General features: G+C 39.9%; 1 protein-coding gene across 1 annotated transcript in view; it reads right to left on the bottom strand.

Annotated features, from left to right (window-relative positions):
• Positions 1–23,189, bottom strand: part of TBC1D5 (TBC1 domain family member 5) — a 613,691-nt gene that overhangs the window by 72,328 nt on the left and 518,174 nt on the right. Inside the window, 1 exon segment of the mRNA XM_078151425.1 lies at positions 13,465–13,721. Coding sequence (XP_078007551.1) covers positions 13,465–13,721 — 257 coding nt within the window.

Raw genomic sequence — 23,189 nt, 5'->3', positions numbered from 1 at the left:
TCAATTCTTACGAGTCTTCCCAGATTTCTCTGGAATTATCTCCTTCATCAATTCGTACAGCACAACAGTATTCTATAGCATTTGTGTACCATAATTTATTCAACTATTCCTCCAAGATAAGCCTTTCCATCAGACTCCAATTCTTTGTCATCTCAAAAAACCAAAAATGAACTATAAATATTTTTGTACGTTCTTAGAGTTTGTTTTGCTTAGGATTTACCTTTCCCTTAACCTATTCTCTCCCTAATTCCCCTTTTTCCTTTCTTCTTTTTCCCTCCTATTTCCCTGCAGGGTGAAACGTATTTCTGTCCCCAACTCTTTGTGGGCATTCTTCCCTCCCTTCACCAGTTCAGATGAGGGAGGTTCAGGTGTCAGCTGCATCCTGCTCCTTCTTGTTTGAAAAGCCTTCTCCTTGTATACCCCAATTATGTGAAAGAATTTTCCATAATCTTTCTTCTTTTTTCTTCTTCTTCTTCTTTCTTCTTCTTCTTCTTCTTCTTCTTCTTCTTCTTCTCTTCTTCTTCTTCTTCTTCTTCTTCTTCTTCTTTTCTTCTTCTTCTTCTTCTTCTTCTTCTTCTTCTTCTTCTCCTCCTCTATTCCTCCTCCTCCTTCTTCTTCTCCTCCTCTCTTTTTATTCTTCTTTTAAGATCAACACAACATAACAAAATCACTCCTAAGCCTTCTGTCTAATTAGACTCCCTCTATGGCTCCTGTTAATGACAGAATATAAGCACTTTATCTTTGTTTTGTCCCTTACCACTGTTCATTTGTGTCTATAGCTTTTTATGTTTCCCTTAACTCCTGTGGTTGAACTTCAAAGTTTCTATGCAGCTCTGTTTATTTCATCAGGAACGCTTGGAAGTCCTCTATTTCATTAAAGATCCATTTCCCCTCCATGTAGCATTATGTTCAGTTTTTCTGGATAAATTATTCTTGGCCTCTACCCTCTGTTCCTTCATTGTGGTGGCTGCTAAATTGTGTGATCCTTATTGAGACTCACTGGTACTGCAATTCTTTCTTTCTGGCTCCTTGTAATACTTACTTTTATTTATTTATTTTTAACCTAAAAGTTTGGGATTTCACTATAATGCTCCTGAGAGTTTTCATTTTGGGTTTTCTTTCAGGAAGTGGTTGGTGGATTCTTTTTATTTCCACTTTGCCCTCTGGTTCTAATGTCTTGAAATAGGATGTCTAGGCTCTTTATTTGGTTAGTCTTCAGATAGTCCAGTGATTCTTACATTTGTTCCTCCTTAATCTCTATTTTTGTTGTTGTTGTTATGAGATACTTCATATTTTCATTTTCTTCTATTTTTCAGTCTTCTACATTTGTTTTTAATATTTCCTGATGTTGCATGGAGTCATTAGCCTCTATTTGGTTAATTCTAATTTTTCAGTGATTTGTTTTCTTGGTAAGGTTTTATCTCTCTTGTGCTAAGCTGTTAATTCCTTTCAATTCTTTGTTCTAGAATCTCATTTCTTTTTCATTTTTTCCTATAACACTCTCATTTCATTTATAAAAATATTTTTAAGCATTAAATTTTTTCAAATCTTCCTTCATCTATGAATCTATGGTCTTTTAATTAGGTATGCTTGGAAATACTCTATCTCATTAAAGATCTATTCCACCACCTTGGAATAATATATTCCAAGCTCCCTGGGTTTTTTACTATTTTCTGGAGAAATGGATTTGTGGGATTAGTGATCTTCTAAGTGAGATATTACTAACTCTCACTTCCCAGAAGATATATTAGGAAAAACTTTCACTGCTGCTTGTATACCACAGTAAATACCTATGGTACAGACAACATTTCAATAATTCCTATTTGAAAGGCAATATGGTACAGTGGACAGAGCCCTGGGCTTGGAGTCAGGAAGATATAGTATATCAAGACTGATGCTAAACAGGACCCGAACAAAAGCCTTAAACTCAGCTGCCAAAACTCCCAAATGCTCTTTAAAACGGGAAAGGGAAATGTTTAATACCCTGAAAGACTGAGTCTGACTCGTCTGCTTAGGAGCAGGCCATTTTAAAGGTAAGGAAAAGAAGGCACAGAGGTCAGTTACTAGCTTGCCCAGGGTCACCCACTAACAACTAACAGCAAGCCATAAAATTTAGATTTTTTTTGACTCTAAGGCAATATATAACATGTTGAAAACACGCTACCACATAAACTCGTGAATGTGGCCATGAGATCTATAGAAATATTAATTTTTTAAAAATTTACTAGTGCTCATGATACACATTTTTAATAAATATGCAAAAAGATGTAATGAATAACATTGAACTCAAGTTATAAGGAGGTGGAAAGCCATGAGTTACTTCAAACCTTGAAGATTAAAGCCCTAAACCGTTTTGTTTGAGTAAACAGGAAACAAACTTACAAACTGTGTAGACAGTTTGTTACAAACCAACAAATTACAATTGAATAGGTAGGTTTGCAAATGAGAGAAAGCTTAACATCTACCGCTGACCCAGACATTGAGACACTGTCAAAAGTCAGCCACAGCAGAGGAAGTGCATAAAATATATTCATTCCTTCCAAAGATCATCTTTGCCTAAAATTTTGAAGGAAAGAACTCCCCCCCAAGTCCGTCCCCAGTATTTTATAGGTTTTCCAACTTTAAGTATGTGACCTAAAAACTTCAGCTAGATTTTGTTGTACTTCGTGGGTCCTGCTGGGTCATTATCTTGTAAAGTATACTCTGCATGGCTCCTATGAAAGGCTCACTACCACTCACCACCACCAACTCTCAGGAGATTGCTGGGGCTTTCAAATCTTAGAGTTTCTAGTCTTATAGATGCAATTCAGCAGCTGAGTCCTTTTCTGGTCCCATTTCTGGTCTCTTGTTTTCTTTTACTTCCTCAGAAACCTGGCACTCAGCAAGAGACCTTCTAAGACAATGAGGCCTGAGTCACTGGACTGAAGAGGACATGGCAGGGAGCAAAGTGGAAGAAGAATGGAAAGGTAGGAGAGGGCTAGGATAATGAAAAGCTGGGAACATCACACACAGAATTTTATATTTGTTCTTGGAAGTGATAGGGAGTCACCAGAGCTTATTGAGTGTGTACGTGTGTGTGTGCGCGCGCGTGTGTGTTGTGTGTGTGTGTGTGTGTGTGTGGTGTGTGTTTGTGACATAGTCAGACCTTGTGCTTTAGGAAAATCACTTTAGTAGCTGAATGGAAGATGGACTGGAGTGGGGAGAGACTTGAGGTGGGCAGACCCTCCAGCAGCTACAGCAATAGGTCAGGCCTGAGGTGATAAGGGTCTGCACCAAAGTGGGGGCAGTGTTAGAGGGGAGAAGGGGGGCATATGGGAGAGATGTTGCAAAGATGAAATCAACAGGCCTTAGCAACAGATTGGATATGGGGGGGGCAGGGTGAGAGAGTGTGAGGAGCCAGGATGACTCAAAGGTCATGAACCTGAGGGCCTGGGAGGACGGTGTTGCCCGCTCCAATAAAAGTGAAGGTAGGATTTAGGGTGAAAGATAATGAGTTCAGTTTTGGACATGTTGAGTTTAAGAAGTCTACTGGACATCCAGTTTGAAATGTTTGAGAGACAGCTGGAGATGTGAGATTGGAAGTCATCAAAGAGGCTGGGCAGGATAGGGAATTTTGAGAATCATCAGCAGAAAGACGGTAACTAAATCGATGGGAGCTGATGAGCTCACCCGCTGAAGTAGTATAGAGGGAGAAGAGAAGGCCCAGTGCACACCCTATGGGAAACCTACAGTCAGAGAACATGATCTAGATGAGGCTACAGCAAAGGAGATTGAGAAGGAGCAGTCAAATAGGTAGGAGGAGAATCAGGAGAAAGGATATCTTGAAAAGCTAGAGAGGAGAGAGTATCAAGGAGGAGAGGGTGATCCACAGTGTCAGAAGCTACCAAGAGGTCAAAAAGAATGAGGGTTGAAAAAAGGCCATTGGATTTGACAACTAAGAGCCCACTGCTAAATGACTCTGGAAACAACTGTTTCAGTGGAATGATAAGGAGCTGGTTTTTAAATAGAACTCCCTATCTTTCCCCCAAATCTTCCCTTCTTCCTAGTCTCCTTAATTACTGTCAAGGGTACCACCATCCTTCCATCTCCCAGGCTCACCATCCTTATCTTTTTACCAGCCATCCAATACTCTGTCGAAACTTATCCCTTCTACCTTCATCTCACCTCTGCAAGTTCCCTTCTCTGCAGCCACACTGGCCTAGTTCAGGCCCTCATTGCTTCTCACCTGGACTACTACAATAGCATCCTACCTGGGCTTCCTGCCTTAAGACTTTCTCCTCTCCAGTCCATCCTCCACCCAGCTGTTACAATGATTTTCCTAAAGCCCAGGTCTGCCCATGTCCCCACCCACCATTCCACTCAATAAATTCCAGTGGCTCCCAGGTAGCTCCAGGATTGCTCTGCCCTTTCACGTCTGCCTCAGCTCAAATCTCACAATCTGCAGGAGGCCTCTCTTGGTTTTCCCAGCTGCTGGTGCCTTCCCCTCTGATTATTACACATCTAATCTTGTATATATTACGATATACCTCATCATTTACATGTTTTATCTCCCATCAGAATATAAGCTCTTTGAGGGCAGGGACTATGTTACCCTTTTATTCCCAGAGCTTAGCAGAGTGCCTGGGACATGGTAAAAGCTTAATTAATGACCACAACACATTCAGTGTATAAAACAAGAGATTTTCAAATAAAGAGAGTACACTGTATGACCCACAAAAAATGGAACTCTTTAGAAATCAGCAGCTCATACCTCATTTTAACAAAATCTGCTCCCTATAATACACATTCTACATTACGTATCACATTCTACTTCATATCCATTATATGCTATATAAAATCCATTTTACATGTATCCTAGGTTTTAGCTTGTAGCATTTTGCTTAATTCCAACTGCTGGAAGGAATAACACTTGGGATCTATGAGCCTAGGAGAGCAGCTGAGTTGCTCTGAGAACCTTGGAGAGGAAAGATATTCTTCATTTTTGCCTCAAGAAATTCTGAAATTCTACGTGTCTCTCTTTCAAAGTAGGAAAGATGACTATCTCTCTTCACAAAGTCTTTTTGCACCAACTCTGTCCCTCATGAGACCACATGGGGTTGTGTCACTGTTATCTCTACGTTAGGAGAGTCTTGTGCAAAATGCTCCAGGGTTACATATACAGAGTACCCCAAAGGTCTAAGTGCTCTTTTAAGCTACTGAAGACTTTGGGGGCACACTGTAAGTTTAAAATGAAAAAAAGATGTAATAACAATTAGAAATAAAAACCTTTTACCTAAAACAAAAATCTGTTCCAAATCCTGATGTCAAGAATAGGTATAAATTGGAAGAACGACCACCTATAAACATAAGGGGCAATGTGGTGTAGCAGGGAGGGTGCTGAGCTTGGAGTCAGAATACCTAGGTTGTAATCCTCATCCTGCTTCTTGGGCAAGGCACTCAAACTTTCAGACCTCAGTTTCCTTGTCTGTTACATAACCTCTGAGGCCTGTTCCAGCTCTAAATTTATGTTACTATGTGCTGTCACCCACTTGCTATTTGACCACTTTATCTCCTTGAGTCTCAGTTTACCCATCTCTAAAATAAAGAGATTAAACCAGATGATTTCTAGGGCTCCTTCCAGCTCCGCTGTTCTATCATTCTCGGACAGAAAGAGGTGAAGTTAATTTAGACAAACCTAAGGCTTAAAAATCAGAAGTATGACATTTATGCAAGGTTATCCCTAAGGGATGAACAACTGGTAACAAACTGGAGTTGACTCTTGATTATTCAGTCATTATTCAGGTGTGAATTACATGGGGCCCGCGCCTCTTCCCCAGTCTTCTGCCCATTTCCACTTTTGTTGAAAACCCTACCAAAGGGAGCAGAACAAGGTAAGAGTCAAACCTCTCCACTCCTCTCATTGTTAGCCTCTATGTTGGAGAAGAGAGGTGAAGGGATGACCACACGAGAATTTCCATTTTGCACCTAACTCTGATCCTTGGACAGCACAAATAAATGAAGAGCACCAGCTTCAAAGTGCTGCCTTTGTCTGCTTTTCACATGTTTAGATACAAGTAGTCTTCAAAAGATTGAAGTCAAAAGGTGTCCTCACGAGTTGGCCACTGGGATTTTAAAAGTCATTTTCCCAGAGAAACGATATTAAAAATGATGGAACCAGCCTATAAAATTAAATGTAATCCATTCTGTAGAGTCATATTGCCCTACTAGGACATGGAGGTTGCATGATAGCACGTTTAATTAGTATATATACGCATGCTAATATAGAACAGATGCTAATATGTACATATACATAGATCTGTTGATCTCCCTCTGGAAGGTAAAGCAATGATTTTGGCCTAGAAATGACTAAGAGGGGAAGACTGAGTTGGATAACATTTGGTAAGACAATCAGTGTATCAAAGACGTTGGGTTGGCCTCTGATACAAAAACTCATCTTTTGGACATTGATATTTTCCTGGACAGGTACAAATCATGGAACACTTTGACCTTTAAAGAATCAAAATTGCAGGAGACCTAAAAGGTAATGCAGCCCTGGGCCTGAAGGTTGTAAGCAGATAGGAGGTGGGATGCTTTCTGCCAAGGATGACATGTTGCAGAAGTGGCATAGAAGGCATCAATCATGACACGTATGACTAGAAAATTATGTGGGTTTGGCATGTAATGAGAGTGAAGGATAAAAGACCCTCTTGAGTGTTGCACAGTCATTCACAGAATGCTGAAAGGCCCAGAGGAAGCCCCCTGGGATGCTGTGCAGGCCAAGAATTGCGGAGGATGGAGGCACAGATGGCCTGTGGTTTGCACTGGTGGAGTGAGGACCCATATCAATGAAATCATCAATCTACGGGAGTAAGTATCTGAAGCATGGTAGTCCTCCGAATAGCTAACTATCATTGATTGCAGTGTTCCTACAGAACAAGGTGCTCAAAGAGGTTAATCTAGGTTGCCAGGGACACATCATCTTCCCCGCAGCAGGCCTGGCAGTACTGACTCCACTCTTTATATCTGCCATTCAGCGGCAACAGGTTTCTCCATTAGAAAGGTTCAAGTATAGTCTCTGATGCTTAAGTCAGAAGATTCAGGGACTATGAATGCTTGTGCTGAGACACAAAGATGAGGGTCTGAGGATGAGCCCCTAAGGCTCAAGGAAGGAGTGACACAGAGTCTGAGAGGCAGTCAGGTGCCAGAACGAGGCTATGGAAGCAGGGTGGTAGTGAGGCACTGCATTGAGAAGGGGGTTATTTCCCCCAAACCACAAAGAAGCCGTTTCTTCTTTTTTTTCTTACCCTCCTTCCTTCTCTATTCCATGGATCCTCACCCTACCTTCCTTTTTGCTGAGCTGAGGAAAGTTCTGGGATGGGTTTTCCCTCCTCTATTACTAACAGCTGCAGGTATTAAAGTACCCAAGAAGAGGCGACTAGATTGGGGACAGGAGAGGGCTTTCTGTCTGGTCATTACTCACTGGATGAGCAGAAGGGAGGGATGTGGAGTTGGAAGGGAGGTGTCCCAAGCAGTGGGAGAGTCAGTGAGGCACAGTGGACAGGACTGAATCTGACATTAATATCAGGAGCTGCTGTTGTTCAGTCACTTTAGTCACATCTGATTCTTCATGACCCTGTTTGGAGTTTTCTTAGCAGAGATACTGGAGTGATTTGCCATTTCCTTCTCCAGCTCATTTTACAGACAGGGAAATTGAGCAAACAGGGTCAAGTGACTTGCCCAAGGTCACATGCTATTAAGTGTCTGAGCCAGATTTGAACTCAAGAAGATGAGTCACTCTAACCACCATGCCACCTAGCTGTATTTACATTCTGCCTTGTACATTTAATAGTTGTGTGATCAAAAGCAAGTCACTTAACTTCTCAGTCTTATTTCTGTCATCTATAAAATGGGAATAACAATATTTATACTAGCTACCTCACAGAATTATTGAGGAAAGCACTATATAGGAGTTATTATAATTGTTGCTGTTGTTGACGAAGGAACTTCCATTGACAGTAGGAAAAAATGGAAAGAAGGGAGTTCATATCTGGGGTGAACATCTGTATGTAAAGGACCCAACAAAAGCAGCCATTTCTATGTGTGGGAATGCCTTTACAATAATAACAAGGTGCCTGTACCAGGTGTGACTTGAGTTTCCCTTTCACTATACTCTCAACTAAGTAATTGTACTGTAAGAGTTAACTGCATTATAAGCATCTGAAGTTAATGAAGGAAAAAAGCAATAAACATTTGTATTTATATCTTTGAGAGGTGTTTTATCTCCCTAGAATCAAAAACAGCTTAGAATTAATTAGAAGGGGTCTTGTAATTCACCCCCTCCCCACCCTTGCCTCCATTTCAAAGATATTATAATGAAATCTAGAATGATTTTGAAATAATTATATAATCTATAGCTCCATGAGTGGTGCTGATGGTGAGTTATCTTTTGAATAACTTCTTAACTAAACTCTCTAAAGAACGTAAATGCCTTCTTTCTCTTAGAAAGCACTGACAAGTTAGTATAATGCTCTTTATTTTCCATTATATCCCCATTAGTCACTGCATTATGGTGGTTTGTCACAGAATGTTTTAATTCTTTGATAAAACTGTAATACAAAGGCCTACATTTTACTATTTATTTCAAAAACAGGCAGGAAAGTCTTTTGAAATAGAAGTACATGCTGTTACAGCACACAGATGCTTAAACTTAGCCCACATTAATCTAAGACTGTCATAGCAGACCTGGGCAGGAGAAACAGCTCCTTAATCTAGCAGCCACACAAAGTGAAGTGTGAAAACACCAGGTGAATTAGACTTTTGCGAGTGAAGAAACTAGCAGTCAACAGAAAGCCCACCCCAAAGTCAGACTGATCATCACTTGGGTATGATGGAATGGAAAGGACCTTTTTGTTCGAAACAACAGCGCCACTTAGTGGCTGGACAGCAACAGTGACTTGGGAGGCACTACAAATGGAAAATAAAGGAAAACGAAAATGGCACTGGGGTTTCTTGGAGAACACAATGATAATGCTGCAGGCAAACAGAGATGTACTATGTCACCATAGTAACTGTACCTTGGAGGTCAGTTAGAGTCTGGACAGGAACAGAAACCTGAGCATCGCTTCCTGTAACTACATCTCCTAGATTTCATAAGAAAAAATAATTAGATTTCATAAAGAAAAGTAACTGAATGAAATTTTTATTCCCTCTAAAGAGTTGAAAGACTTTTTCATTCTATCCAACCCCTGAAAACACAGAACATAATTTGGAAAAATCAATGGAACAATTATTCTAAAAAAGGAAATATATTAAAAAATAAAAGTGCTTTCTTTTGAGAAAGTTTTTCTTTTTTTTTCCAAAGAAAAATGTGTTTGCATCAGTCCAAAGGCAACATATCAATTCATTTTGCTATGTGCATTTCATTATTTCTTTAGTTCTTTCAAAATGCTTCCCCCCTTAAACCAAAAAAACTCCAAAGCTATTATCAAAGTTTTATATTCATTCCTTAAAAAAGAAAACTGAGTCAGCTAAAAATTACCTTCCTTCTATTCATATTTATTGATATTATTTATATTTATTAATAAGCAGGCATGCTTTTGAAAAAGAATTCTCTTTCACATCACAAATCATTTATCTTTAAGTAGGCTCAAGCGCTCTGAGGCAGTAGATAAAAGTGTTTGTAAAACAGCGCATATCAAGTGTATATTTTTAGTTGCAAATTAAGTAATTGAAAGATCTGAGGAGCTCCCATACATATTTGAGAAATGTCAATGTGCAAAAAGATAAAAGGGATGGCACCCTCTTAAAACCACGGGTATTATTTTGGGTGAGCCTTCCCTTACCTCCTCACCCCGTCATGTGCCCTTCTAAGGCAGAAACATTTAAGGCCAACTAGGGCAAGGGAACACAGGAGAGGAGTGGGGTGACTCAAAGGCACCAAGGAGTAAAGGGGGTCTTTCTCCTAGGAGCTTCCCTTCCCTGCTCCAAATCCTGTGGAATATTCAGAACACAACCCAATTTAGAAAGGAGGGCCACTGAGCTTTTTGCTTTGGGTTGGTTATAGAGGTGTTTTCTCGACGGCTAGCTCAACACTCAGCATAATCAGTTTAATATCAGTAGGTTGTTTTTCCCTATATCAAATGTTGCTTCATGATTAACTGGTGCATAAAAAAAGCAATGATGTCCAGTCTTTTGAACTGGTTTCACACACACATAAAGACTACACATGATTAACAGGTTCAGTGGGTCCCCCTTTGGTATTTACACAATAGTGAAAAATCCATTTCTGAATTAAATGCCACCCCCTCGGTGCCCTGGGCACTTGCTTTAGCTATGATTTGCAACATGATCAGCTCATTTAGAATTTGCTGGGTTGTAATTACATTCCCACAGATCAATTAATAGCATCCCCTTTTATATTCGTCCCATAACTGAAACAAAGTAAAACATCTGCCTGACAGGAGTTTAGAAAATAACAAAAGCAAGGAGGAGTTTGTAGACTATAAAATAGTCATTGACACATTAAAATCCCTCATTCCTCTTCCACAGTCGACTTTCAAGGATCTGCTTTCATCTGTTTCATCTGCTTTGTCAATACCTGCGGAGTCTTTTAGATCCCAGTCTTGCCATCTACAGCCTCCCTGCTGCCCCTGGGTCACCTCCTCTTGCTGCCTTAGTATGTGGTCAGGGAACGCAAGCTCCTTTTAATCTCATCCAGAGCCCCACATAATCAGGGAGGCATATCTGTTGTCCTCTGAACCACAGAGTGTATTCCAAGTCAATCATGAATTAGTTTTGCATTATCCATAATACTGTTCTTCTACATCAGCATGAATAATCAAGAAGTGGAATATGTTATGAAAACCATCTAAGCATTTTTATCTTTGTAAACAACAATTTTTCAAAACTTGTGAATTTTCCAGCAGAGTACGCTAAAAAAGATATTGCATTTCCCCCCCTCAAAGGCACTGTGCATATGACTGATTACTGCTTCTACAGATAGCTCTGAGATAATTTGAAATCATGTCCCTAATACTAGGTCTCCTAACAGGCTGACTACTGTGCTGTTTATCAGACTAGCTGATAGTTTCAAATTTATCAATGAGGAAATATAGTTGGGCATATTTAGGAGAAGGACATGTGAGCATCCAGAAATTCTAGCCAAGAATTATGTTCTGCTCTAAAGGATATTATTTTAAAGAAATTATAGAACTCTGTGGTTGGAAGGGCCCTTAAGGATCATCATAATTCAGCACCCTCATTTTACTGATGAGGAAACTGAGGCCCAGAGAGATTACAGACCCATCTGAGGTTATAAAGCTAGGCATGAAAGAGTTGAGACCAGAAGCTGTGTTTCCTGGTTCCCAGTTTCATGATCTTCCCCTCCCCTTTTGATTTCGGATACATTTACTGCCAAGGAAACTCACCAAAGAAAACTGTACCTACGTTTGAATTTTAAAAATGTTAAGTGTCCCTCCAGAGAAGAACGGTGTATAAAAACAGCGGGGGCTGTACAGAGGGAGGCCATCCCTATTCACAGAAAGAGAAATTTAGTGTAGCTGGCCCCGCTAGTGGGTAGCTATGTCACTGTGGGCAAGTCACTTTGCTCTCAAGACCTCCGTTTCCCTCTATGTAAAATAAGAGATTGGAGTAGATAGCCTCCATGATTTCTGGCAGCTCCAGCTATGATTCTGTGAAAACGTGAAGAGCTCCTAAAGACGACCAGTTTCTTTCAGTACAGGGATCGGTTATGAAATACCCTAGTGATCCTCGTGTTCCAAATACTTTGCTTAAGTGTTCTGGTGTCTCTGTACGACTGGGGACTGGGTTTTCATCGATTGCTCCAATTCTTCGTACTTCCTCTCTCACTCACTGGTATTAATACTTGACATTTCCTGAGAGACCCAACTTTATTCTGCTGGAGTCATTTGGCTCAGTTCCTCAGAAAATTTAAAATCCAGTACTTAGAGACTCTCTGACTCATTTGCCTGCCATCAGTTAGAATTACTACTGACTATAGCTTGTTATCAAAGCAATATTGAAATTATATTTGTTCGGAACAATAAAACAGTACAATTAAGAAATATATAAAATAACATTCATTTCCATTCTGGAAGTGGGCATGTCTCCTGGCATTAAAATACATTTACAATATGCTAATGATTTTGTCTCCCTTTCTTTAAATCATGTGTGATGGCTCTGAATTAGCAAGTAAGAATATAATTTAAAGCAGTTATTCTTGTGCAAGGTAAACTGAATATTTTAATAAAAATTAAAATACTAATTATGTAATGACTAACACCTAATAGAAGCAAGATGTGAATAGAGCAAAGGCAGAGGGAAACCGGTATCAGGAAGGAATGCTCGTGTGTGTGTGTGTGTGTGTGTGTGTGTGTGTGTGTGTGTGTGTGCAGCAACCCCTCATTTAGTCAGCATTCTCAGGGAAGAGAAGCAGTGACATGAGTGGATTTTCTCGACACCTGAAGCTTCTCTCTCTCAGCACAGGAATATTAAGGGCTTTGGCATCCTGCTGCCTCCTCAGACTGAGTGCATCGAATGTTAGCTCAGGGTCCTATTAATGACCACTGTTCCCAGAGTGCTGCTCCTTGCACGGAGCCCCTGAATGACATGGCTTCAGATGGCTCAGCTTTTGGGCTCCTGCAGTCTTCCTGCCTCCTGCTTCATAAGAGACCTCCCAACACTGCCAACCTTTGCCATTGTCAACGAACCTGCCTTTCTAAACCACTCATGCTTCTTTCAATCGCTATGTAAGGCAGGGAGGAAGGAAAGCACCATCATGCCCATTTTATGGATGAAGTGTTGAGGCCAATCTTCCCTGCCCTGAAAAACCAGTCAACTAATAAGCCTCCTGCAACTGGGTAAAAATGAAAAGGAAACAGGCTGGCCAGGAACCACTATCCTAGAACCTCAGCTACACAGGCCTTTCTCATTTTTTTCAGGTTCTTGGTAGTGATCCTGATAGCCAGATCACTGGGTTGGTGAGCTCTGTTGGGTAAGTGAGATATTACTGTATTAGGTCTGTCTGAGCTTCATCACATCAAACTTCAGTCCACGCTAGAATGACCCACCCAGGCTGGCTCGGTTATTTCAGAATACCTCTGCTTTATGGCAGTGCCAGTGATCACAAGTTTAATACTGAGCACTGCCAAACAATTTCAGATTATAATGCCGATAGCCTATTGTCTGAGGCTGCCTAAGCATCCTAAGGGCTTACAGGTGAATTTAAATCTAAATATCTGAAAACCCATAAATCACTTTTTAATAGTGCTCTTGATTTAGAAAATAAAACAAATCGAATGGATTTTTGCTTAAAATTGGATTAAAACATTGAATTAAAAATGACTTTAAACTATTTATCAACAATTTCATAACCACAGGTCTTTTTTTTTTTTTAAGTAAGAGGCTTAGGAAATTCCATCTTATGATAAAAGTTTTCATCTGCTTCACTAGCATTCTTTTCTGTACCTTTGCTGAGTTGAACTGGCATGCTCTCTGATTTCATCATTCTCTGCTGCTGCATCTGCTGTGGTGGGTGATGGTGCCGGGGGGCCTCTGCTGGGGTCCTGATGGTCATCACAGCAGGAGAGCTCCCACTGTTGCTGCTGGGTACAGGCCCAACAGTACTGCCTGTGGTCATTGCTGGACCAATTAACTTTCTGCCAAAATTAAGGAGGCTATTGGAGACCTTGTTTATGTTTAGAGGGGCAGCTTTGGCATTAGCCCTGAAAAATAAGATACAGATGAAGTGGTCAGATATCACAAAAGCAAAAAGAAAATGACCTGCAACACTGGGCACAGTCCCCTCCCACCCCCATCCACTTGAGCAGTGGTCCAAATAATGGCATTACAGCAAAGACAGTCCCCAGAAGTCTAAACACAAGATACATGTATACAGTACGTCTACAAAGCGTGTGGTTTATGGAGAAGTGTTAATATTCTGCGGTTGAACATTGCATAAAACTGTATGTACATAAAAGATACATGCACACCTCTAGTCTCCATTCATCATGAATTGCTCAGGAGTCAACAGAAGTTGGATTGATTAGCTTGAAGCCAGGAAATGGGCTTTTTCCCATCTTGGACTGTCCATCAGTGCCTAGCAAAGTACTTTTCACATCAGAGGTAGGCAATCAATAAATATCTTCACTCAAATTGAGAATAAAAAAGGAAATCTCCTAATCTGTTTCTGGAAATTTTCACTTCTCTTTAGTGCTAAGTTCATGGCAGTGACTTCTGGCAGAGCCACTAGGTTATCCATCATTTTGAGAGATCTGCCATGTTCTTGCAGTACCATAGTTATAAGTAGAATCTATAGCACCTCCAGGAAGCCAATAACTTTTTGGCTAAATGCCTGACATGAGCTTGTTTCCTACAATTCCCATTTCTCTCAGAGAAGCATAGTACCAAGGGATCCAATTTGTTGAATTCTAGCTAACTGAAATTTCCAAGGTATTTTAGCTACAATATACTCCAACACATCAGGACTTGTGATTTCATTGTTATGACCAATTCTTCCATTTGTGTACATAACAAGGCACTCCTTTTCCAAGCATATAACCTTCACAAGCTGCTACAGCTGAGAAAAATCAGCAACTAGTGATGACTTCTCCAAACTTAGTTCTGCTGGTCTTAGGCGACAGCCCTATCATTGGTCACCAGGCCTACACTTGGTCTTTTCTAATTTGATAATACCTGCCAGAATGTATGTTCCAAAGACAGAATGCTGGGTTTGGAGTAAGAAGAGCCAAGACCTCTGGTACATATTGTCCACTTCACCTCTCTGGGCCTCAGTTTCCCCATCTTGTTGAACAAGATGACCCTTGAGGTCTATTCCAACTTCTTTGATTCTAAAAAGTGAAGGTCAGCTCCATGTCTGATGAAGCAATGGATTCAGGTTGGTAGGGCTTCGCTAGGAAAAGAAAGGAGCTATTTTGTGTCCTTTAAAAAAGACACCTGAAAATTAGGTCTCCTAAAAGAAATGTGAGTAACGTAGCTTGTGATTTATAATATATTTTCTACTAAAGGGCTGATGCCTATTGCCTTGTCACGATATGGCGAAATCCTAGGTCACTAGCAGAGCACGACTCTGGTAGGTTCTACCAATTTACCAAAGCTCTGCACAGGGCCCCGTGCTGAACTATATTTGTTTGCCATTTTTGGACCAGACAAGTGAGCTACATTTGGAAAGGCCCATCATCAGAGCAGTGGCCTTTAAATGATGAATTGTTTCATCCACTGCAACTCACTGAAACAGCCTACTAAAACATGATGGAATTGCAATCCTTTTAGGGGATGGGTGTACTCAACATGATGAAACTCTTTAATTTCTATGGAATTGAGGTCATCCTTGTGAGAATCCCATGCCCTCTAGTGGCCAACTTGACCATGATTTCTCATACTGTCTGACTCTCATCCACGTCCTTTCAAAAATCCTTTCCAAGGCCTTGGTGCTTCTTTCAGAGATCCTGACATCGTGTGGACACCAGTGGTGCATGTGGGCTGTTCACACTGTGTGTGTTCTTGCTGCAAGACTGGCCCACATCTTCTTCCAGTCGCTCATTTCTCTCATAGCCTCTGTATGCCACTTCTCCTGTGCAATTCTTTGTAATATGTTGTGGTCTACTCTTGCCTACCATGTGTTCCTTCATTGCCTCCTAACAATTTAATTCTTTGGAGAATGCTGTATTCTGTGACTCACAGTCATGCAGAACCACTGGAATAGCACTGATGTTATAAGACAGGCTTTTGTAAAACAAAATGTCACCTTAAATTTTAGGGCTTAAACGTTCTTCTCCAATAAGGTATATGGCAGAATCATGTGATTACATCCTTAAGAGATACAACAACAGAACAAAATTTGCTCAATGAGCTCCAAGTTATTACTATAAGTGAGGTAGCAAACAAGAAGATTTGCTGCTGTTCATCCATTTTAGTTGCATCCGACTCTTCATGACCCCATTTGGGGTTTTCTTGGCAGAGATACTGGAGTGGTTTGCCATTTCCTTCTCCGCCTGATTTTACAGATGAGGAAACTGAGGCAAGCAGGGTTAAGTGATGTGCCCAGGGTCACACAGCTAGTAAGTGTCTTCCTGACTCCAGGCCTGGTGCTCTATCCATTGTGCCACCTAGATGCCCAATAAGAATACACGTGTTTGTCAAAGGTGCTTGCTACTATAATGGAGGCCATTCAATGCAGAGTCCAAATGGAAGAAGGGTTCTGTACTGATGGTGGAGTCTTAACAGAAGTTCGTATTTGCAGATTAAAATGTGCTGATTTCATCAAGACCCGGAGCACTGTAGAGTCTCCAAACGGGAACGATGAGGACTCAGAAGAATCCAATTTTATCCAGAGGAAAAACCAAAAGGAACAACAATACCCGCTGTTTAGACTCTGAAATGTAGTGCACTTGGATTGGCAACCCACTGAGCTGGTCCACCAGCACAGACGTGTTGGACAGAGGACGCAGTTGGACAATAAGTCCTACAGATCCAGAACTGAACAGCAAAAAGAGATCCCTCACTGCTTTGGGGGAATTTTGCAGCACTTCTACTGATCCCCAACTTACACCTAAAATCAAGGTGTATCATTTTAATAATAAACTAATAATTAAAAACCCAATTAGCATTAGCTATCCAGCACTAGTGTAGCAGAGTAGAACACCATCACACACAGAAATGACAACTCCCCAGAAGATCCTAGAAGAGCCCGAAGGAGCCACTCACCCCCACTCCTGTGTTCCATTTGTCAGATGACATTTTCATTTCTTCCAGTGAGTAATAAAGAGAGGTTCTACCATAACATGAAAGTACTTCCGGCTTATTTTACTTCTCAGCTTTAAAAGTCAAGATTCATAATTCACCAATATGAAGAAGTTATAATGTTGTTACCCTTTTTTATAAGCAAAAACGTACTAGTCAAATTCCCATATTGCCAGCTGTAAAATTTATATGTTGATAAAAGTACTAAGAAACTGCTACAAGCGTTGTCAAGAGACTAGAGTTAATGTATCTTCATTACTACTAATAACACTTACTACAATTCACTAAAAACATATAGATCAAGCTCACTCCTGCAGGCAGTTTTTCATTTGGACGGCAGCACTCATGAAGGGAGGAGCACGGTTTTCCTATTTGGAACATTTGCTGTTGTTCGTAAACCACTTCCCCCCTACTTTAACTATCCAATGTTTCAGCCTTTTTAGATTCTGAAGAACTTCGTGGAATTTAAAAGCAACTTGATTTTATGAATTTTCAGGATGTTAGTTAAAAACAATATGCTAATGTGGTCAGCATGCTGTCCATGCTTTTTATAGAAGAATTTTTATCCCAATGATTTAAGCAGAGCTGCTGAACCTATTAGCATCACATCAAGACTTCTTCACATTAAATGCATTAACTCATGCTTTCTAATTTAAGTTGAGGTGAATCGACCTTTATTGCTGACAATGATTATATGAGATAATATTCTGTCAAGTTAGATCCCTTAAATTAATGGAAATAAAGAGCAATCAGAGATGCTGATGGACAGGAAGATTGGATTAGATTAAGCGAGGAGTATGACATGGAGATGGGTAGAAGAACCAAAACTCTTCAAGCAGGAGGATTTGGGAATTTTCAAGACACTAAATATCTATGTGTACTTGTATACTCTGCGGCTGTGTTGGAAGTTACAGCTTTTGAAGGGCTTCATTGCTGGGAATTAAAAGGATGGCTTTGGAGAGAAATTAGATAAGCAAAAGGCCTCTTTATTTGGTGTGTTTAAGGGAATGTCCCAAAAGTCATGAGGCTTAAATGGAGCCATGCAAGGGCAATAGAAAGGAATGTTGAGGGAAGCAATCAGAAAACTCAAATGGGACAGGGCATGCGGAACCTGATCATAGTAACCAGTGGGACAAGACACAACCAAAACTCGGAAGTCACAGGTAGCAGGGTAGAGAGTCCCGTAAGGGGCTAATCCAAGCACTTGGTGCATCTTTGTATCAAGCTCTCACTCACTTCACCTTCACTTCATGAGTCAGTTATCATGAAGAAGGCCAGGTATATTAAAGGGAGGGGCAGTATGCTGTACGATTGGTTTCCCAATCACAGTCATAGTGCCCATCAGCAAGATTGCAAGGGAAATGGACGTTTCTAGCATGGAGGTTTTCTGACAGGTTTCCACAAAGGGAAAGAACTTCAGGTAAAAGAAAGGTATGTGGCTAGGGCAGAAACTGTCTTTCTCAAGAAAGAAAACCCGAAAAAAGTTTCTGTGCTACAAAAGTAGAACAGATTAGTAATCTTGTCAAGATTTCTCTAACTCTACAGAAAGGTGTCACATAATAAATTTGCTCTGAATGAAAGTAGCTCTTGGGGAGAACTTCAGGATCAAGGAAACAAACTAGGTAGTTTATGCAACCATTCAAAAGTTGATGCCCTAAATCACCTTCTCCTGAAAGACAAGGTCAACGTAAGCTTGGCCTTGAAGAGGAGAAGCCTTTGGAGCCAAGAAAGGGAGCACCTACCTACCTCATAGAGGGCTAATGCTCTCTGTTGTGCTTCTTGTCCCTTCCCATCCCCAGGATTTAAAAAACTATCATATGCCATTAATGTTTTTACTATTCCTCAAAAAAACAGACTAATTCACCTTATATCCTGGTCATCTCGCAAAATAAACTCATTTCCTCTATAATTATACCTACACTTTGGATCACAGATCCATTGGCATGGATATATTCCTAATTGATGTAGTCTACACAATCCAATTATGGATTCTTACCCCATGTGATTCTAGTCTTCACAAATCCATCAGAGAAAATACCCCCAATATGTTGGAGGCTCTCCTTTGTCTTTGCACGTTGTTTTCAAAAAGCAAAACAAAAAGCATCTTGTGGACACCAGTGCAGCATTATATATAACTGTTATATAACTGATTTACCTCCTTTTCCTTTGATACATGTCTTTGGTACTTTTTGCATGCAATAATTCCTAACGAATATGATAAAAACACCTTAGTTCACCATACACCTTTCCATTGTCCTTTGGGTCATCTTCAATTCTCACTATTCTGAGAATATGGTTTCCTACAGTTCACAGTTACAGAATCATTAGAAGAATACTGATGTTAACAAGGTGGCCTTTTGTTGCTATATACAACTAGGAATCATTGAAAACACCCCATATTTTCTAAAATGTGATCCAGTCTGCTCTCTATTCAATTCTATGCTCATGATTTGTGTGTGTGTGTGTATGTATGTATGTATGTATGTATGTACGTAAGTAATATGTATTTTTCATCCATCCATTCTGGTTTTCCAGTGTGGATAGCCAGATGGATCACTTATAAATTTGTATGGATCTCACTGAAGTCCTGGAAGGTTTAGTTCTGATGAGATCATTACAATGTCCTGTGTGATCAAGAGCATCTGACATGGCGTAGTGGGGATAGTGTCGACCTGGCCTCTCAACACCTGGTTTCACATCTCAGCTCTGCCACTTCATGTTAAATACCATGTGTAACTTTGGGCAAGTCAGTTTCCTTCTTCAGGCTTCAGTGTTCTGCCATGTTTTTTTAAATCTGTAAGAATAGGGATTGGACTTAATGATTACTAAGGTCCAAATGAGCTCTAATATTCTGCGACTGTGTGGAGAATTCTGCCATCTTTAGGGAATCTTTCTCCTATTTGAACTCTGTGTAGGACATTCTTTGTGATATTGGCAAACTGCTTTGGTAAACATGTGTCTTCTGGATTTTATGCCTTGTTTAATGTTAATGCTCAGCAGACTATTGAGCAAAGTTAACTTGCACCTCCCTACTATGATTTTTATATATGGAAGGGAGACATACCTTTTTGGACATTTTGTTCTGCAGTCAGATGCTTCTGTAAAATCAACCAATAATGAATACAGTGGGATCCGACATCCTCTACACATTTCAGTCATTTGGGCAATTGTGAAGATATGGTCTGCTCTAGAAAATTATGTGGGAACCTGCCTCTTCCCTTCTGTTGTTTTCATTAAGGACTCCCTCACGTGTATAAAGGCCTTCCTAATAAAGGTTTCAGAGAGCATGAACAGTAGCCTACGTGGCAGTAGTTGCAAAGGTCTTTCTGAGCTGCCCCTGCTCCTTTCACAATAACAGCATTTGTGAAGCTTTCAAAAATTTGGTGAATCGTATCTTTTAAGTAATTATGAAAACCAATTCCTGGGTAGCTTTAAAATTGTATAGAACCAGCATGGATTTTTATTGTGTGTGTGTTTGGTCAAGTTTAGCTGTAGTACCCTTATTTTATTATATAGGGTAGTGAGTTATTCTGATCCAAATACTGTGTCAAAGCAAATACATGGAATTACTCAGTGTTGTGATTAGGATTCCTATCTATTCGAAACACATCTTATTAGCAACCCTAAGCAGCTGCTCAGAGGACAGCTATCTGGTGTAACTGGTATGGCAAAAGAAGTCTAGGGCTTAAAACTTCCTCATGGAAATTCTTGTAGAAAGCAGCTTAGACTAGATGAGGTTTGCCTTAAAGAGAGGACCCATCAATGACCCCCAGACACCTCTGTAGGCAGCCCAGGGGAGCTCTAATTCTTGGGAAAGCTTTCCTCATTCTGAGCTTCAATTTTCCTCTTGCAACACTTACGTATTATTCCTGGTTCTGGAGCCAAACTGAAGACATCTGAGCCCCCTTCCACATAACAGACCTTCCAAGGCTTGAAGGCAGCTACTGGGTCCCCACTGGGGTCTCCTCGAAGCTAAACCCTGCCCAGTTCCTTCAACCAATCATGTCTTAGACTAAATGCATAGCACCAGCCTGGTTGTCTTCCTCTGGACATTCTCCAGCTCATCAATGCCCTTCTTAAATGATGGTACCCAGAACTGAGCACAGTCCTCCAGAGGAAGTCGACAAAGGTAGGGTACAGTAGGACCATCACCTCCCTGTTCCTGGAGCTCAGCCCTTCTTAATGCAGCCCATAATCTCACTAGTTCTTGGGGTTGTCATGTCACACTGACTCATATTGAGCTCACAGTTCACTAAATCACTTGATCTTTTTCAGACCTGCTGTCTTTCATGCTTCCCCCAACTTGTACCCGTGAAATTCATTTTTGTACAGAAGAGCAAGACTTAGCCTGTATCCCTATGGCTTTTCATCTTACTAGATTTAGCCTGACACTCTAGTCTGTTAAGATCCTTTTGGATCCAGCTTTTTGTCATATGCAAAAAGGATGAGCATGACATTTATACCTTGATCTAAGTCATTAATAAAAATATTATACAGCCCAGGGCCAGTCACATATACTGGACACCTCCTGCCACATGGACCAATTCACAGCTACTCTGGGTCTGCCTGTCCAACTTGGCTGACTCCATCTGACTGTGTTCAGCCTGATCCACAACCTTCCATCTTCTCCACAAGAAAAGAATAAGATACTTTGTCAAAAGCTTGGCTAAAATCTAAATCAACTATATCCCCCACATTTCTCTCATCTGCTAGTGTGGTAATTATATTAAAAAAAGAAATGAAATTAATCTGTCATGAACTGTTCTGTATGAAGCCATGCTAGTTCTTTGTAATGACCACTTCTGTAGCTTTATGTTCAACCAAACGTCCCTTTAGCAATCTCTTCTAGAGTTTTTCCAGGAGTCAAGGTCAAGATTAAATTATGGTCTGTAATTTGAAGACTATATTCTTTCCTGTTTTGAAAAACTGGGATATTTGCTCTTTTCTTATACTGTGGTGTCTTGCCTGCTTTCTGTGATCTTTTAGGGAAGCTCGATAGTGCAATGGATAGTGCCAGGCAAGGAGTGAGGAAAATTCACCTTCCTGAGCTCAAATCTGGCCTCAGACGCTTCCTGGCTGTGTGACCCTCGGCAAGTCACTTCACCCTGTTTACCTTGAGCTGGAGAAGGAAATGGCAAACCCCTCCAGTATCTTTGCCAAGAAAACCCCAAATGAATTGGCATGATTCGAACAACTGAACAACTGATGCCTTCTAACTCTGGCTCATTGACTCACCATCTCTGAAACTAAAATTTCTTACTTGGAATGTAAATGGAATGTGAGAGGCAGTACAGTTTAGTACAGTGGACCCCGGGTGGTCTCCTATACCCTTTCAGGTGGTCCACAGGGTCAAAACCATTTTCATAAAAATACTAAAAAATCTGCCTTTTCCCACTACTTTCTGTGTGAGGCTGGATTTTCTTCACATACTTCAGCCAAAATGTGCAACAGACTGGATGCAGAAACAGATACCAAAAAATCCAGCTTCTTCTATATCAGACAAGAAATTTTTAAAAGTATGCAAAACAATGCTCTTCTTCTCCTCACTAATTTTTAAAAAAAAGTTATTTTTCATTAAAAAATATGTTTTAATAGGTTTATTTGTGATATTTTAAAATGAATTAATAAATATTTTAAAATTTATTAGTTTTAATTTCTAATATGGGAAAAACAGATAGATATAACTCAATAAACAAAAGCTCACTAGCATCCTCAATAACTTTTTAAGGGTATAAAGGAATCTTTTTTATATAGATTCTACAGATTCTCTTGCATGAAAATATCTTGAAAATTTTTAAAAAATAAATTCATAGCCCACTACATCATAAAACAGACATATTTTAGGGTTTTAAGGTAGAACTTTCATAGTGATATGAATCTGAGAAAGAGATATAAGTTAAAAATAGGAAGAGAAAAAAGGTCTAAAAAGTATCATTTTTCTGTTGACATCATTATGAGCAAAATATACCAGAACATAATTAGGAATAATTTTTCCCTTAAGAAAAATAGACAGAATTTACTTGAAAATTGGGCTTGGATAGAACATATCCTACACTTACAAATAATTCCCTCCCTGAATTGACCTCATACATTGTTACTGTTCTATTTCACAAAATTCAGAAAGTAAGCAATATGAGAATGTGCCAAGCCACATGGAGATGAGAAGACCAGATTGTTTCTGTTGAATGAAATAGCTTCAATCTTCTTTTCTCCCAAATTATTGTTTAAAAAGTCAAAATTAAATTGAAGAAGTTAAATCTAGAGGAATTAATTTTAACAAACTTCATGAGCTAATCCAAGCTACTAAAGATGTAAAAGAATCTGGTAAATATTTATATTTGCTATCTTCTCAACTAGCTTAGTTAAGGCTATAGACATTTAACATAAATAAGCCTTTTAAAGATAAAAACATATACCATCTATTTTTTGTT

This window comes from Phascolarctos cinereus, unplaced genomic scaffold, assembly GCF_003287225.1.
Source record: "Phascolarctos cinereus isolate Bilbo 61053 unplaced genomic scaffold, phaCin_HiC Scaffold_1;HRSCAF=81, whole genome shotgun sequence".
Taxonomy (NCBI): domain Eukaryota; kingdom Metazoa; phylum Chordata; class Mammalia; order Diprotodontia; family Phascolarctidae; genus Phascolarctos; species Phascolarctos cinereus.
The sequence above is the reverse complement of the archived record's forward strand: the minus strand, read 5'-3'. Positions and strand labels throughout refer to the sequence as shown.